Source organism: Gossypium hirsutum, chromosome A07, assembly GCF_007990345.1.
Source record: "Gossypium hirsutum isolate 1008001.06 chromosome A07, Gossypium_hirsutum_v2.1, whole genome shotgun sequence".
Classification (NCBI taxonomy): domain Eukaryota; kingdom Viridiplantae; phylum Streptophyta; class Magnoliopsida; order Malvales; family Malvaceae; genus Gossypium; species Gossypium hirsutum.
The window spans coordinates 24,607,483-24,622,929 of record NC_053430.1 but is presented as its reverse complement, the minus strand read 5'-3'; the positions used below and the strand labels follow the sequence as shown (position 1 = coordinate 24,622,929).

Genomic DNA, 15,447 nt, shown 5'->3' with positions numbered 1-15,447 from the left:
ATTAAATGCTTCTATTTTTCTGAATTTTTGGAATTTTTTTGAATTTTCTCGAAACTTTGAAAAAAATGTATTAATTTTTTCTTTTTACATTTTCAAATAATGTTGTAAATTTTTTAAAATAGTTTTATTTTATTATTTTGGAGGTTTCTAATAGTATAAGGACCAAATTAATAGATTTAATAGTAGAGGAGGTGATTTAATAAAATACAATAGACATTAAGGAAATCATGTGAGAGAGTTGGAAGTGAACGTAAAGATAGAAGCGTTTCGAAATGCTGAAAGAAACGCTCATAAACATCATCCATCAGTTAAAAAGGTTGAAGGAATCTCTCCCAAAACAATGCCTTTGCATGCTTCTAATTTCTTTTTCCTCTCCCAACAAACTTTCTGTTCATAATAAATTCAAAAACAATAACCAGTTGAACAACTAGTATTTATCTTCTATATTAATACTAAACTTTCAATCACAACCAAAGAACATCTGGTATCGTCATTGAGGGAGCTGATAAAGGTTTCAACTACTTATATGATATATTGAATGCTTTTACTATAATATAATATATGCATTGAATGTGGAAATCAGATTCATGACTAAGTAGCCACCAAAAGAACTTCATCCATTATAAAACATGAACATCCAAGGATTAGTATCCTATCCATCATTCAAACACTAAAGTAATAACATGATCTGCAGAAAACAGTTCAGCTAACCCATCCCTGAAACATAGACATCCAAGGATTAGCATCCTATCCATTGCCACTGGAGTTCTTTTAACACTAAAAGCAGGGTTAGGAACCCAACGTCTTCTTTTGATTATTTTTCTTTTTTCTTTTAGATATAGTATATGGACATTTATCTGATTCCTAACCCTACTCGTGCAGTTAAAAACACCATTAGTAGTGGATAGGATAATAACCCTATATATAAAACTCTTTTCCCAAACAAATTGTTCACTGAGGTTGGCTTCTAGCAACTCCTTTTCTAGTAAATATAGTGTACTAAACAAAATATTCCTCACCTTTATGCAAAGTTATTTGAGGAGCTGGGCCAGGGCTACAGATATCTTAGCACCGATAGCAGCATTATTTTTCACAAGCGCAATGTCTAGAGATTAGTTAAGAAAACCAATACAGTATAAGTTGAAGAATATTCACTGCCCAAGATATCAGCTGAAGAACAACATATAATGATAACAACTATGTATGTATTCTCTAAGTTGACTTACTGCTGTTCATAAGCCACATGACAGAAAGTATTTAAACAAATATAAATATAATTTATCTCTTAAGGATACTTGAAGCAAGTGATGCTCCTCCAGTTATTTCATTAACCCTAGCGAGCAAGAATGGAGTCTCAGCATTCCCTGTTATGTTCTTTTCCCTGAAGGTAAAGAGGATGGTCAAAAAAAAAAATTGGAAAGGAAGTAAAGAAAACCGGATCTTTAATGAGCATGAAAACAGTTTTCACCTGGCTTCTGTAAGAGCTTGTTGTATTGCAGACTCTATTAAGCTTCCAGAAGCTGAGTATTCTTTTGCGATGGGAACTGCAATCAGTACTCCATTTCCGAGATTAAGCTTCCTGTTTGCATCTGTAATTAAGAAAAAATTGAAGTAAAAAAAATAAAAGAGATCATCAATAACCCTTGAAAATAAAAAAGAAGAGATCAAATGAACTTTGTAACTTACCAATTAACCGTGCACATTCTTCTGGGATATCTAACCGACAAGGCACCTAGATTCACCACCAATTAAGAAACAAAAACACTATTTACTTTCCTTTGAACAAAGCATGCAAAGTTTGCACATAAATTATTGAAAATATATAAGATTAACATTGTAACAATACTTCTCTGTGCATACAGCAGCAGCACAACTTCTCAATTAGACGCTATTACCCAAAGTTTCAACCAGAAAAATGATGTCCCAACAACAAACTAGAAACCTTCCAAAATGCTATAATACTCCAAACCAAAGCCACTTCTCCTTTCCCAAGAAAAAGAAAGGGGGAAGAAGGAAAAGAGATGAAAAACATTACAAAGATAAATAAGATTAATAAGCAGGTCACATTTTTCACTGATATCAGTTTGGAATATCTAATGTAAAGGTCACCATAAGATAACTACAGATACAATCTTATGTAATAACGATAGAAATGCAAACTCAATGCAACATGCCAACAATCATGAGGCCGTCCTTCTCTTTGCAAAATTTAATTACAGAAGAAATCAAATATATAAATTTTCAAATTTTAATTGCAGAAGAAATCAAAGATATAAATTTTCGGTGCTACTATAAAAACAACAGAAGAAAACCGCAAATAATTATCAGAATAGTATAATACTGTTGAGAGAACACCAATGGTGCTTCAAGAAATGCTAATGTTCTAGGTGTTGACTCGTTGTACCTTGCAGCCACTTGTTTCAGTAAAAAAAGCTGGAAACTCATTGGTCTTGTAAGCAGCAACACAAACTCCCTGAGTTTCCTGTTTTAACAACAAAACTTGCAATGTTAAATTAAACAATACCGATTGATAATTCAGTCTGAAGCTAGGATCTTCGAAAATCTTTTGTAGAGAAAGTGATTAAGTACCAAATATTCCAGTGTCCTTGGAATATCTAATATAGATTTTACACCAGCAGAAACGACTGCTACAGGTGTCCTTCCAAGCTCCGTGAGGTCAGAGGATATATCCATTGCTGCGTTTTGAAACATAAGAAGCAGAAAATTACAATTAGTAAAGCATAGAATATTCGTGCAATTTTTGGTATCAGTCCACGTGCTCATGAAAACAAAAGAGTATGGTTCATTGGTCACAAAATTTTAAACACTATCAAAGAAAACAATCTGTAGGACTATTGCAGATGTGGAAGTACAACATACTATGCTCGCCATGCCTATGCACTCCCCCAATTCCCCCAGTAACAAAAAGAGGTATACCAACCTGCAAGTGATGAATGTGTCAGTGGAGACACTATTAAGGGTAACAATTACAGCGAAGAAGATGAAAAGTGGAAAGGTGATTCAAATCTAGTAGTCACCATGGCAGCGAAAAACATAGTTGCAGAAACAGTTGTTGCACCATTCCTCTTGGTGGCCACCTGAAAATGGACATTCGTTACCACACAAAATTTGAGGTGCAATATATCAGAAAAAAGTAGGAACCAGAAACTCATTAAATTTTTATAGGCCAGTGTCATTTGTGGTTTTATTCTTGTACTTATTACGAGAAGAATTTGAAGTAGATATTGAAGTGAAAATATTCAAGAAAAAGTTACTTAGAAGAATATAAACAAATCAATAGCTCTGCCAGCAGTTTTGTGCATTGATCTCTGTGTTTATTAGTTATTCCTTTATAATTTGCGCCAAATTTGAAAGTTCAGTGGAAAAATTAACACCCTATAACCACTCAATCTCAAAAATAATAATACAAAAGTCGAATCATACATCTAATAAGTTTATTATCATTAGAGATAGAATCAGAGATGAACAAAGAGTCCTGCAGCAAGCCAAATGTGATCCGATAGAAGATATTGTGAAAACAAAATCTTCATAGAAACAATAAGTTTAATTAATTATTAAGAAGTTGCTCAATGATTTTCTTCTATCTGAACAATGACTAACGTAAATGGCATGCAACTATATGTTGCTCAGGAGAGGAGAAGTTATTCAAAATAATTTTCATAAATAATTAATCCTTCGTCTCTGGTAAGTAAACCTTTTTCATTAGTATCATAATGTCATCTTCAATGTAACAAAACCTGTAACTCTTTCACCTTAGTAGATCTATGACAAAGAAGAGCAGAGTTGGTCATGCAAAAACCAACTATTTTACATGATACTCACAACATATGCAATGTCCCTTCGAGCTGTCTTTTGAGCACTTTTTCCCTTTCGGGCAAGCCTTTCCAGTTGTTCCAAATTCAAACCTAGAGGCAAGAGAAAGAATCAACACTAGAATCCCAAAGCCTATTTAAGAAAAAAAATTTAAAATTTCTCATAGAGATATCTGGCTAAGTGCTAAGTTAAGACGAAGAGGAAGAAACCCAATCTGGTGGGGAAAAATGCAGTGATGGCAGCAACATATGGAAGAGATAAAAACATTCAAAGATAAGCTTAGTTTGTTGACTAGCCAGAAATTATTATAATTCTCTTTTCATTATTACACATTCTAAATGTATAGGAAGATGGAGTAAGGGTGGCTTATGGTCCCAAGTATTAAACAACAAACTATGAATCAAAGCAACGGTTATATATGCTACTGCTATGTGTCAACTTTCCTGGGTAATGAAGTGGTAAACACTGAAACATCAATATTAACTAACATTAAGGTTTAGACGTAAAAAGGGCTTATAATATAACAAGGAACAAGTTTAAGAATAAAGACCTATGCATGGTACGCCATCAAGAATGGCGATGGTAGCAGGAACAGCTCCATTGTCCCTCACAATCGCCTCCACCTCCTTGGCTGTTTCAAGATTCTGCGGATACGGCATTCCTACAAACAATTAAAGTTGTTTTTTATAATCAATTAAAGATCCCAATAGGAAAAGGAAATGAAAAGAAAAGTTACCATGGGAAATGATGGTGGACTCGAGAGCAACAACCGGGAGACCAGTGGACAGAGCCTGGGACACTTGAGCAGATACTTTGACTAAAGGGTTTGAGTTAGTTGGGCAAAGATGGTTGCTGAGATTTGATAGTCTTTTAACAGCCGATGATGATGATGGAGAAGAAGACGCCATTTTTGCCAAGAGTTGATTCTAAAGCGCCTTTGCGGTGGGTTGTTTTACGGAGGTTTGAAAAACCAAATTCAACCCTTATTCCCACGTAGACCTGATAATGGTGGCCATCCGTCGAGGCCCGAACCCGGCTTGAAAAGTGAAAATGCGTGAGTTTGAACAAAAATATGGTTTAGAAATTTAGTTGATATTTTATTGTTATATTATTATTATTATATTGTTACTCTTTTGTTTTTATTATTTGATTATTGTATAAATATTATTTTATTATTAATTTTGTTACTATTTTAGAAATATTTATTTGATGTATTATATTTTTTAAAATTTATTTTTATATAAAAATAATTTAAAAAATTTAATACGAGCGAGCTAACTTGAGCTCGGATTTAATATTTTTAATCTGAATTAGATTTAGGCAAAATTTTAAACTAATTTTTCAAGTCGAACCCGGACCTAAAGAATAAACTTAAAATTTTCAAATCTGACCCAACCCATGATGAGGACTATTCTCATATAAGATTACAAATTTATACTAATAACCACAGTGCAACTTTTCACCCCACAAATTTCTTTATCCACTTTACTAAATTAAACTCATATTGATAATGATTATGAAAAAAAATAAGAATAATGTAATTATTGGTCTCTAAACTTAGCAAGTAGGTCCACATTAGTTCATGAATTTGACAATTAGGTTTATTTTGGTACCTGTATTTTTTTTATTTACTTTAGCACTTAAACTTGATAACGAGATCTATTTTGATCCCTGAACTTGAAAATTTTAAAAGTTTGATGATGTGACACTTTGAATTTGAAAAATATAAAACTTTTAGATAACGATGCGATATAATCTCGTAGTATCACATTCGGTATTTTAATAATTGAACTGATGGTTAAATAGGTTAGATCACCAATTCTCGATTCAACCAGTTCAATTGCTTCGATCATCAAACCAATAATAATTAAATAAATAATTAAAAATTCATAAAGATTTAAATAAAAACTATATGTATAATTGATTTTATTTGACTTTTTAGATTTTTATGATATTTATAAATCATGAACTGTAGATCTTTTTAATTTATATTTATTACTGATTCATATATAATAATTATATTTTTTACATGTGAATAGTGTAATTAAATTATTTCTTACAATTTTTTAAAAAATTTTTATAAGGTTCACAAAAGTTAAAATATGTCAAGGGTGTTTGTACTTAAAAGGCTTAGTTTAATATCGTTTTTTTTAAGTACTTTTGGACTAAAAAAAAACCTTTGCCCAAAAGTTAATATTTTTTATTTTTGCTGTTTGCTAAAAAATTATTTTTGCAAAGCATTTTTTATTCCAAAAGTAATTTTAAAAAACTCAAAAATATCTAGTTTAACAATATTTTTATCTCAAAAATACTTTTTGCACCGAAAGTACTTTTTAGAAATAATGTTAAACTGACCGTATACACGTGAATTGATTGTACAATTTTTTATTTGAAAATCTTTTATCCTCTAGTTATCCTCTACTCAATTTTGCTCTTAATTGCTTCAAAAATAACAATCCAAAGATGTTGAAAAGGCAAGTAAATATCTAGTAATCATATTTTAACCCTAAACCTAATTTTTCTTAGCTAATATAGACTTAATTGAGTGATAGAAAATTCTATTACTTATTTGTAATATTTTACATTATTCGTTTTTATTACCTTAATTAAGATATGTTGACTATTAATTTATCAATCAAAATTCAAAACATATAATGTAATAATATTCTCTTCTTTAAATTGAATTACTTAATTGACTAACAATATATGGTCACTTGCTAAATTTTAGGATCTCATAATATCTATTTATACTATGTAAAAATTAAAAGGGGTCTATAATGCAAATATACAAACTTTAATACAGGGTTAATATGAGTGCAGATGTATAATGTGGTGGGTAGGTAAACCTTTTTATTACTTAAAATAAATATTTTTTAATGAGACTTGGATGCTTGTTTGGATTAATAACATATTTTAGGAAAATAACGAAAATTAAGTTAATTGATTTCATACATTATTACATTGAGTTAAATATTTTTTTTTCAAAAGGCAAAGTTTTTAAACAATTAAAATAAAATAAAAATATGGTAAAATTGTTATAATCTAATTTGAAATTGAAGTTTTGGCAAATCTCTACATTTAAGCAATAGATTATTTATTTAAATTATTTTTATTATTAATTAACATGTGTCATTTTGATTTGTATAATTAAATTGTTTTTATAATTAAAAAATTTTCAGGAAATTTTCCATTTACGTGCCATGTTTAAAATTAAAATTTAGGATAAATATTTTATTACTGTAATATAGGGTATTTGAATATGATTAATACTATAATTTATTTGAATATAGGTACTTAAATGCAAATAATTAAAAAATGATTATAACATCTAAAATTTTATTTTTAATATTTGAAATATCAATAGGTAGAATTAATAAAATATGCATCATAATCAATTAATGATAAATTACATATTTAAATATGAAAAAAAAATAATGACTAAATTAATAGCGAGTAATGAGTAAATTAGTATTATAGTTAATCAACATAAATTTTAAGTTAATATTAGGATTAATAATGTGATTAAATAAAATACTTTTAACAAAAAATGTAATTAAATCAATAAATACTTAATAATTTTTTCATGAAAATTATAAATTAATATTATGGTTAATCAACATAAATTTTAAGTTAATATTAGGGATTTTTTTAAAAATTTTTCATAATTATTAACATTAATTTTTAAACTGTTACAATGTTGTAAAATTTAAAAATATTTAAATTTATAAATCAATAAGATACAACATTTCATTATTAATTTTGTTCTGCGAGGCTACTAAGATTCAAACAGGAGTTGTTAATGGTGTTTTTGATACTTTTTGTTACTACTTAGGTCCAAAAATTAACAAAAACAAATTACAAGTCTTTTTTTCCCCTAATACGCCTAGGGCTCTGGCTAATGCTATTTGTGCTGATGTGGGGTTTACCTATGTGGATGATTTGGACAACTATTTTGGAATGCCTTTATTCCATGCTAGAGTTACAACAGGCACTTTTTTCTTTCGTGGTGGATAAAGTAAGAAAGAAATTGTCTGGTTAGGAGGTAAGGAAATTGTCATTAGCAGGTCGTTTAACGTCGGTAAAGGTTGTCTTCTTGGCTATTCCTAACTACTTCATGAATTCAGTTTGTATCCCTGTATTTGTTTGTAAGGAAAACGAGTAGATTTGATACGGAATTAGAGTGGAGGAAGTGGAAGAAGAATCAAATTCAAGTTGTTTGACTCAAGAAGAAAAGATTTGGACATGACCTAAAAGGAAGAAACTAAATAAATTTAGAAAATAACAAAGGAAGTAATAACAATAAGAAAACTTAACAAAAAAAATAAATGATAAATATTGAAAATAATAACTAAATAGTGAAAATATAAGTTAAAGTAAAGTGGAAGATGGAACGATAAACCGATGGATATGATGGATAGAAGGATAAATGTCCAATTGAACCCTTTGAAATATAAATCCTAAAAAACTCAATTAATGGCTTTAATTAATCCTCTAAAAAATAATCATTAGCAAATTGAAGGATGAAGAAAGAATTTCCACGACTTTTTGAAGAAAATCGAGAAGAAAACTACTAAAAATCACAAGAAAGAAATCTTGCACAAGAAACAAACTCCGAGAGTTGAAAACTTTATTAATGAAAATAATTGTCTGATTTGTATACAATGCAAAGGCCTATGTATAGGCTAGTTAAATAAATCTAAATAAAACTCTAAAGTATACTAGAACTCTAATTAATATAAATAAGTAGTAGTTTTAAACTAAACTTTCTTATTAACATAAAACTCCTAAATAACTTAAACTACTTAATAATTATTAAAAATTCGGAATAATAAAATAATAAGAGCTAACAAATACAATGTTGGGCTTATATAAACCTAAACCTAATATGATTTAAACTCAAATTAAAAGCCTGAAACTCGTAATTCCCGTCATAATCCTGTCTAGAAATTATGCTCTCGTAGTCTTCACTAAAACGATCATAACTTGAGCTACCAAACTCAAAATCGAGTGATTTAAAGTTCGTTTTGAAGCTAAGAGATAGATCTTCGAACGCCATGATACATCTCAACCTAAAGATACCTAAATCCCATCCAAAAAGTTGTCGCAAGTCTTCTAATTTCTCAAACTTGAAAATTGGCTGCTTCGGTGAATGGAATTTAATAAATTTCACCCCATCCGTGCATGTATCATTCCTCCTTTCCTTGAAAATATTCATCATCGAATCTTGTCTTTGATCAAATCTTGGTTTGATTTGCTTAGCCTTTGACATTGTTGTTGGACCTTAAGGTAGTGTAAGCCCATCACATCCATGGGCCTAAAATTGGGCCTTGAGACTCGCATCAAGATTACCCAAATTTTCCTTTAAGGATCTAATTAAGATTCTAAAAACCCGCACTAGTATCCAAGGATGATTGTTGTCGTCTTCTCAATGTTGAAGACCAGGATTGAAAAGGTTAGCTGATCAGAATAATTTTTTTTTTGTTGAAGTTTGGGTTTTAATTGCTTTCAAAAACAAATGCTCTTTGAGTCAAAGTGTTGAGGAATAAATACAATATACATGGTTTGCTACCAAGGTCCATTGTCAGAAGTAATTGTTCATTTCTTTGGAGATCACTGATGAAGGTCTAACCTGAAGTAATTGCTAATGTTTATTGGTTTATTGGAGATGGTCAGCTTACGAATTTTTCTAATGGTGTATACATTCGACAATTAGGGCCCTTTCGTATATTTTATAAAGATGCTGAAAAATCGGATGATACACTACGTGTTTGTGAGCTGGTTACGAAAAGTGGAAGTTGGGATTGGTCTCGTTTGAGTTATCTTGTGCCAGATCATATTGTCACTCAGATCACAACTGTATTGCCTCATTCTCCTAATGCATGTCAAGATCGTTTAGCATGGAAATGGATGAGGAAAGATGATTTTTCCACAGTTGAAACTTATAAGAATATGCATGCTCTTTATGACATGGTTTCTACTGCGGTAATACGATTTGGAAAGCAAAGACACCTTAAAGGGTTCGGATTTTCCTTTGGCTTTTGTGGAAAATAAATCATTGACAAATGGTGAGCGGGTAAGGAGACACAGGATAAGCAATGGGAGTTGCCCTAGATATAGTAATGTGTTGGAAACGGGATCTCATGTGATTCGATACTACCCGTTGCTAGATTAGTGTGGCTATCAGTATTTATAAAATCAAATGTGATTTATAAACTCAAATTGTATTATGATATATGAAATATATAAGCTTAAATTATAATAAAAATTATAATTGACTCTGTAGCAAGCCAATTTAGCCCGGGACATTAAAGTCCAAACCGACCAGCCCAAAAACAAAAATTAAAACCAAAATAACAATATAACAGTCCATTACTTTTACAAGACCCATTAAAAAATCCAAAAATTCAAAAAAAAACTAACCTAAACTTTACAGACTCATTAGCCCAAGTTCCTACAGGCCCAAAAGGCCCAAGAGCCTAAAACAATTCAGAAACCCTAGGGTTTCTGAATCTCTTTTGCGCTGTACCCCCTCCATGTGTGCCCTCAGCACTCAAACCGCCCAAGGCTCGGCTCTGCCTGCGACTTTGCACCAAGATGGCAAAACATGCCTCGTTGACCTCCTCTCCGACCTGTAAACACACAAAAAGGAGAAAGAAGACAAGAACAAAACAGAAAGGGAGCAGCAGAAACAAAAAGAGTGCAAATAGAAACATAAAATATAGTATTTTCGACTATAAAAGCCTGAAACCAAACAATGTATGGTACGCACACTAAGAATCAAAAAGAGAACAGAAGTTTAAAAAATGTGTTAATTTTTGAATTTTTTTTCTTTTCGTTCCTGTTTCTTTTCATTTATATATATATTACAAATTGATTTTTAATAAAAAGGCAAAATAAAAAGAAAGAAAGGCTTACCTGAACGACCCTGCGATGCTGTCGTCGAGAACCCTTTTTCAGGAGTCGAAATCGGGTTAAAAAGGTTAGCCAAGGACCTTTCTTTTGGCTTTTGGTGTCGAGAAGATTTGGCCTCCAAACCTGTTTTAAACGAGGGTTAAAATCCCCTCTTTGCGCAGATACGACCACCGTTCACGATGGGTTGCGACGGCGGATACGACGGCGCCTAGGACCAAGAGAAAAAAAAGGGGTTTTGGAGAAACAAAAAGGGGTTTCAAATTTTTTGGGGAAAATGGGGGCTGAAATGAAAAATTTAAAAAAACTGGCTTAAATAGTTGTATAAAACGACATCGTTTTCCACCCAATGCCCCAGAGCCAAAACGGCGTCGTATAGGGCCTCTGACCCGGGCTCGACCCGGTCTAAAGGGGGGATGTTTCACTATTTTGGGTTTATTGCATACTTGGTCCCTCAACTTTCAGGCGCGCTACAATCTGACCTTTATTTGTTTCTTTTATTTTTCTCACATTTTGCCGCATGTTTTGTGTTCACTTCAGTTTGGTCCATCTTGAAATGCAGCGCATGAGGGCTGGGGATATTTCCCAGTAAGTCCCTCATTGTTTCAGTACGTTTCATCTCGGTCCTTGAATGGCCTATTTTCTGTTATTTGCAATTTGTACCCTAAATTTCAATTCGGTTTCAGCCTAGTCCTAATCTGTTTAATTGATTTATTTATTTATTTATTCAGTTTTTTTAGGAATTGTTTTATTTGTATTTATTTTAAGTTTGTTTTTCTTATATTATTTATTTTAAATCATTTTATTATTATGTATTTTAAGTTTAACATATTTTAAACTATTATTCATTTTCAATTTCATATACATTATTGGTTTTAAACTATTATACATATTATTTATTTTGAAAATTTTTAGATACCTCTTTATTTGAAACTATTATATATATTATCTATTTTTAAAATTTTTCATATGTTATTTGGTTATGTTAATCATTTTAAATTCCTTTCATTTTTTTATTTTGAACTTTCTATATATTATTTATTTTAAAATACTTTTTATATACTCTTTATTTTAAACTATTTTATATATTATCTATTCAAAATTTTCATATATAGCATTTAATTTAAACTGTTTTATATGTCATTCATTTTAAATCTTTAAATTATTTATTTTAAGCTCTTTTATTATTTATTTTAAGTTTTATACATTATTCATTTGAAACCTTTTTTTGTATTATTTATTTATAGTTGTTTCATTTATTATTTATTTTAAACCTTTTATTTACTTTAAAGTTTTTCATGTATGATGTTTGTTTCATTTTTTATGATTATGAATATTGATATTAAAAATGATATACATTGTGCGAACATTGTCATTATATGCTCTAGAAACCATTTATTAATATATTCATGATGTTGACGTTCATTAACATAGCATTTAATTCAGATATTATTATTTCATGCTCTATATTCCCTTTTATTTCATTCCGTTTAAATCACATCGCGCATTAAGCTCAAATGTATTTATCCAAATATGGACCATTTTATTCCAAACAAAATAGTGCACATTGTTAAGTGTCATGTTCATTATTATTCAAAAGGAAAATATTCAAAATGAGGCAATATTTAGCGCTTCGGGAATTCGAGAAATCGTACCCTAACTTACGGGATTTCGATTTTCTTGTTAAACTTAAATAGCCAAATATTCTCTTAGACTTCAAAATATACGAAGTTTCGATAAAAATTAAAGGCAAACTTATCCCCGAGGATTCAAACGTCGCATCCTAACTTACGGGATATGGTATTTTGTTATATCGGGACAAGAGGGCCTTTGATACTCGTTTCAACTTAATTCAAGCCTTTTTTTTAAATAAACGTAAATAAAAAGGGATCGTATTTTAAAATCTTTTCAACTCTTGACATTAAGACGTTAATTAATCAATTAGGTACCAATTTTGGGCGTGACGAGGGTGCTAATCCTTCCTCGCACGTAATTGACTCCTGAACCCATTTTCTTAAATTTCGCAGACCAAAATAGCTTTTTAATAAATTGAAATACTTTATTAAAATGACCAAATTGTTAGGTGATCCGATCACATCTAAAAAAAAAAATTCGGTGGCGACTCCCATTTTAGTTTTAAAATAAAAGTCGACCCTTTTTTTAAAAAAATAGTTTCGACAGCTTGGTGACTCCACTAGGGACACGGTAAAAGAGTCAAGCCAAAAATTGATTAATTTCTGTCTTTTTTTCGAAATCTAAAAATCTAATTTAAATTTACGACTGCTTCATTGCATTTTATCCGTTACTTTCGTGGTTTTCATCATAATGTGCTTGTTTTAGTGGTTTAAATTGTTTGATGTATCTTTGCATATTATATCTCATAAGTTGGTCGATTTTACCCTTTTAAGTGGGAGTGAGAAACTATTCCTTCGTAAGGTCTTCACCTCCGTATAAGATAGTGGATCGCTTTCTGGATACATCCGTACTTACGTCTTCATGAGATTTTCATCTCCGTATAGCTGTAGGGAAATGTATTCCCCTGAACTGAACTCGGTCCGTATGAGCCTATAACGGGTGAGGATCGAGGAATCTGTCGGTTCAAGTACCTTTACTTTAGAACCAAACCACATGTAATGAGCCTTAGGAGCCTACCCTAGGTAGAACCACGCCAAACCCTAGTGGATTACCCGAATAGGTGCTTGATTATTTCCTGTTTACTTTGAATTCTATTTTTGTACATAATACTGACTTTTTGTGTTTTGTTGTTATTGCATGGCATCTCATCATAAAAAGGTGTTGATTTACGTTCGGTTACTAAATAGAAAGCTTACAATGGAAAAGGGGTTTCTTGATAGAGTGGAAGAAAATGCGACCGTCCGATTATGGTCCGAGAGGATGCAGCAAGAAAAATGTGATAGTTTGACCAAGGGTATGAATCAGAATTGTGGGATTTCACTCGCATTAGAGTGACCCAAAATGATCTCCAAGAATTGAAAGAGATATGGAACCATTGGAACGATGAGATCAAGCAGCTATTTTACCATAATTATGGATACTTGCCCTATTTACTCGATATGAAAGTAGACAAGCATTTATTTCGAGCTCTCGCCCAATTTTGGAATCTCACTTACAGCTGCTTCACTTTTGGGAGAGTTGATTTTGTACCTACCGTGGAAGAGTATATGACCTTACTTCGCTGCCCGAGGACTAAATACAAGGCCTATTCCAGAGCTGCTAACGTCCGGACCTTTGTAAAGAAATTGATGAATATCACAGGGATAAGTGAGCAGCGGGTTACAGCCTGGATCAAGCAAAAGGAAGACAGTAAGTGTATTCCTTGGAAAAACTTGAGATATCTGATTCTAGCACATCCGGACATGAAGAAAAGGGTTGATGTTTTCGCTTTGAGCATCTACAGTTTGGTCGTCTTTCCCAAGGCATTAAGACACGTAGATGAAGAGTCTTAGACTTGTTTGATCGACTTGATAAAGGGGTCATACTTGTCCCTACGATCTTGGCCAAAATGTTTAGATCATTGAATGCTTGCTGAAAAGCGGGCGATGGCAGATTTATAGGATGTGCTCAACTTTTGCTATCGTAGTTCCATAGCCATTTTTGGAGGGTAGAAAATGTCTAATATCAAAGTTTTTTCCGAGAACTACTCTCCATTGAAGGAATTAGTAGCTATGCCGAGGCGGGATGACCTTTTCAAAGAGAAATGGATTGCAATTCTCCAGAATTTACAGGTTGAAGATGTTGAATGGAGGGCTCCATGGATGATCCTCGATGAAATCTTATATCGGTGTGGTGACTTTGACTGAGTCCCTCTACTTGGGATATGAAGAGCCATTGGATACGCTTCACTACTTGTGTTTAGGCAATATCGATCAAGGAAATTCATACCGGTAACACAAGGATTGGTTCAGTGCAAGTTTTCATACAAGGGCGATAATTATAAGAAAAAAGTTTGTGAGATATCGAATGCATATAACCAAACCCGTAGAATGAAAGGATTCACCGTAGGTCCGATGACGACCCCTGAGTTTGAGGGGTGGTGGGAAAAAAGAATCAACGACAACATCCCAATGCCGAGTCAAGAAAACGGTCGGCCAATAGAGGAGCACTTACAAGTAGTCCCGTCTGAATTAGAAATCATCAAGCAAGATTTTGAGAAAAGGAGTCGAGAATTGGGCAAGAAGATAGAGCCATTAGAGGACGAAAAGATACGGTTAGGATTAGACGTCGACATCCATAAGCTAGAGGCCGAAAAACTAAGGAAAAGAAAGAATAAGGCCAAAGAAGATTTAGGTAGTCTAAAAACGAATTACAAGAAGCTGTGTATGTTGATAAAAACTATCGGTTTCGGTAAAACATCAGAGCAATGGCGGCAAGAAATCAAGGAAGAAAAAACTAGAGCCGGCCAATGGAAGAAGAGGTTTCAAGATGCTCAGATACGGGAGGACACTTTAAAAAAGAGTTTGTTGGAGAACTAAAACGAAAAGGAGAGGTTAAGAGCTTGGGTGACAGAGTTGGAAAAGTCATTACATCAGCGTTGTAGTCACAACTCCGTGATCGAATTAAGGGCCAGCCTAAACAAGATTGAGGAGTTGAAAGGAAGAATAAAAGAGCTCGAGACCGTACTGCGAAATGGTGAATTTCGAGTTGAACTTCTTGAAGCAAGCAATGAACATTGCAAAGAACAGT

The 15,447-nt window shown here is 32.1% G+C and overlaps 1 protein-coding gene and 1 long non-coding RNA gene across 3 annotated transcripts; both read right to left on the bottom strand.

Annotated features, from left to right (window-relative positions):
• Positions 1-596: 596 nt before the first annotated feature.
• Positions 597-4,895, bottom strand: LOC121232229 (pseudouridine-5'-phosphate glycosidase). 2 transcript variants are annotated; one of them, XM_041117823.1, is made up of 12 exons: positions 4,571-4,895; positions 4,385-4,495; positions 3,844-3,926; positions 3,039-3,098; positions 2,881-2,941; positions 2,590-2,696; positions 2,405-2,482; positions 1,687-1,732; positions 1,469-1,589; positions 1,296-1,381; positions 1,020-1,105; positions 597-717 (listed from the first exon to the last, which is right to left on the bottom strand). In XM_041117823.1, the coding sequence occupies exons 1-11, from the start codon at positions 4,740-4,742 to the stop codon at positions 1,032-1,034; spliced, it is 999 nt and encodes a 332-aa protein (XP_040973757.1). In that variant the 5' UTR covers positions 4,743-4,895; the 3' UTR covers positions 597-717; positions 1,020-1,031. The 2 variants fall into 2 exon arrangements, with proteins under 2 accessions (XP_040973757.1, XP_040973756.1); XM_041117822.1 differs by having other exon boundaries at positions 597-1,105.
• A 5,141-nt stretch (positions 4,896-10,036) lies between these two features.
• LOC121232228 (uncharacterized) lies at positions 10,037-11,026 on the bottom strand. Its single transcript, XR_005930537.1, has 2 exons — positions 10,750-11,026; positions 10,037-10,463 (listed from the first exon to the last, which is right to left on the bottom strand). It is a non-coding gene; the product is annotated as an uncharacterized lncRNA (long non-coding RNA).
• Between the last annotated feature and the right edge of the window lie 4,421 nt (positions 11,027-15,447).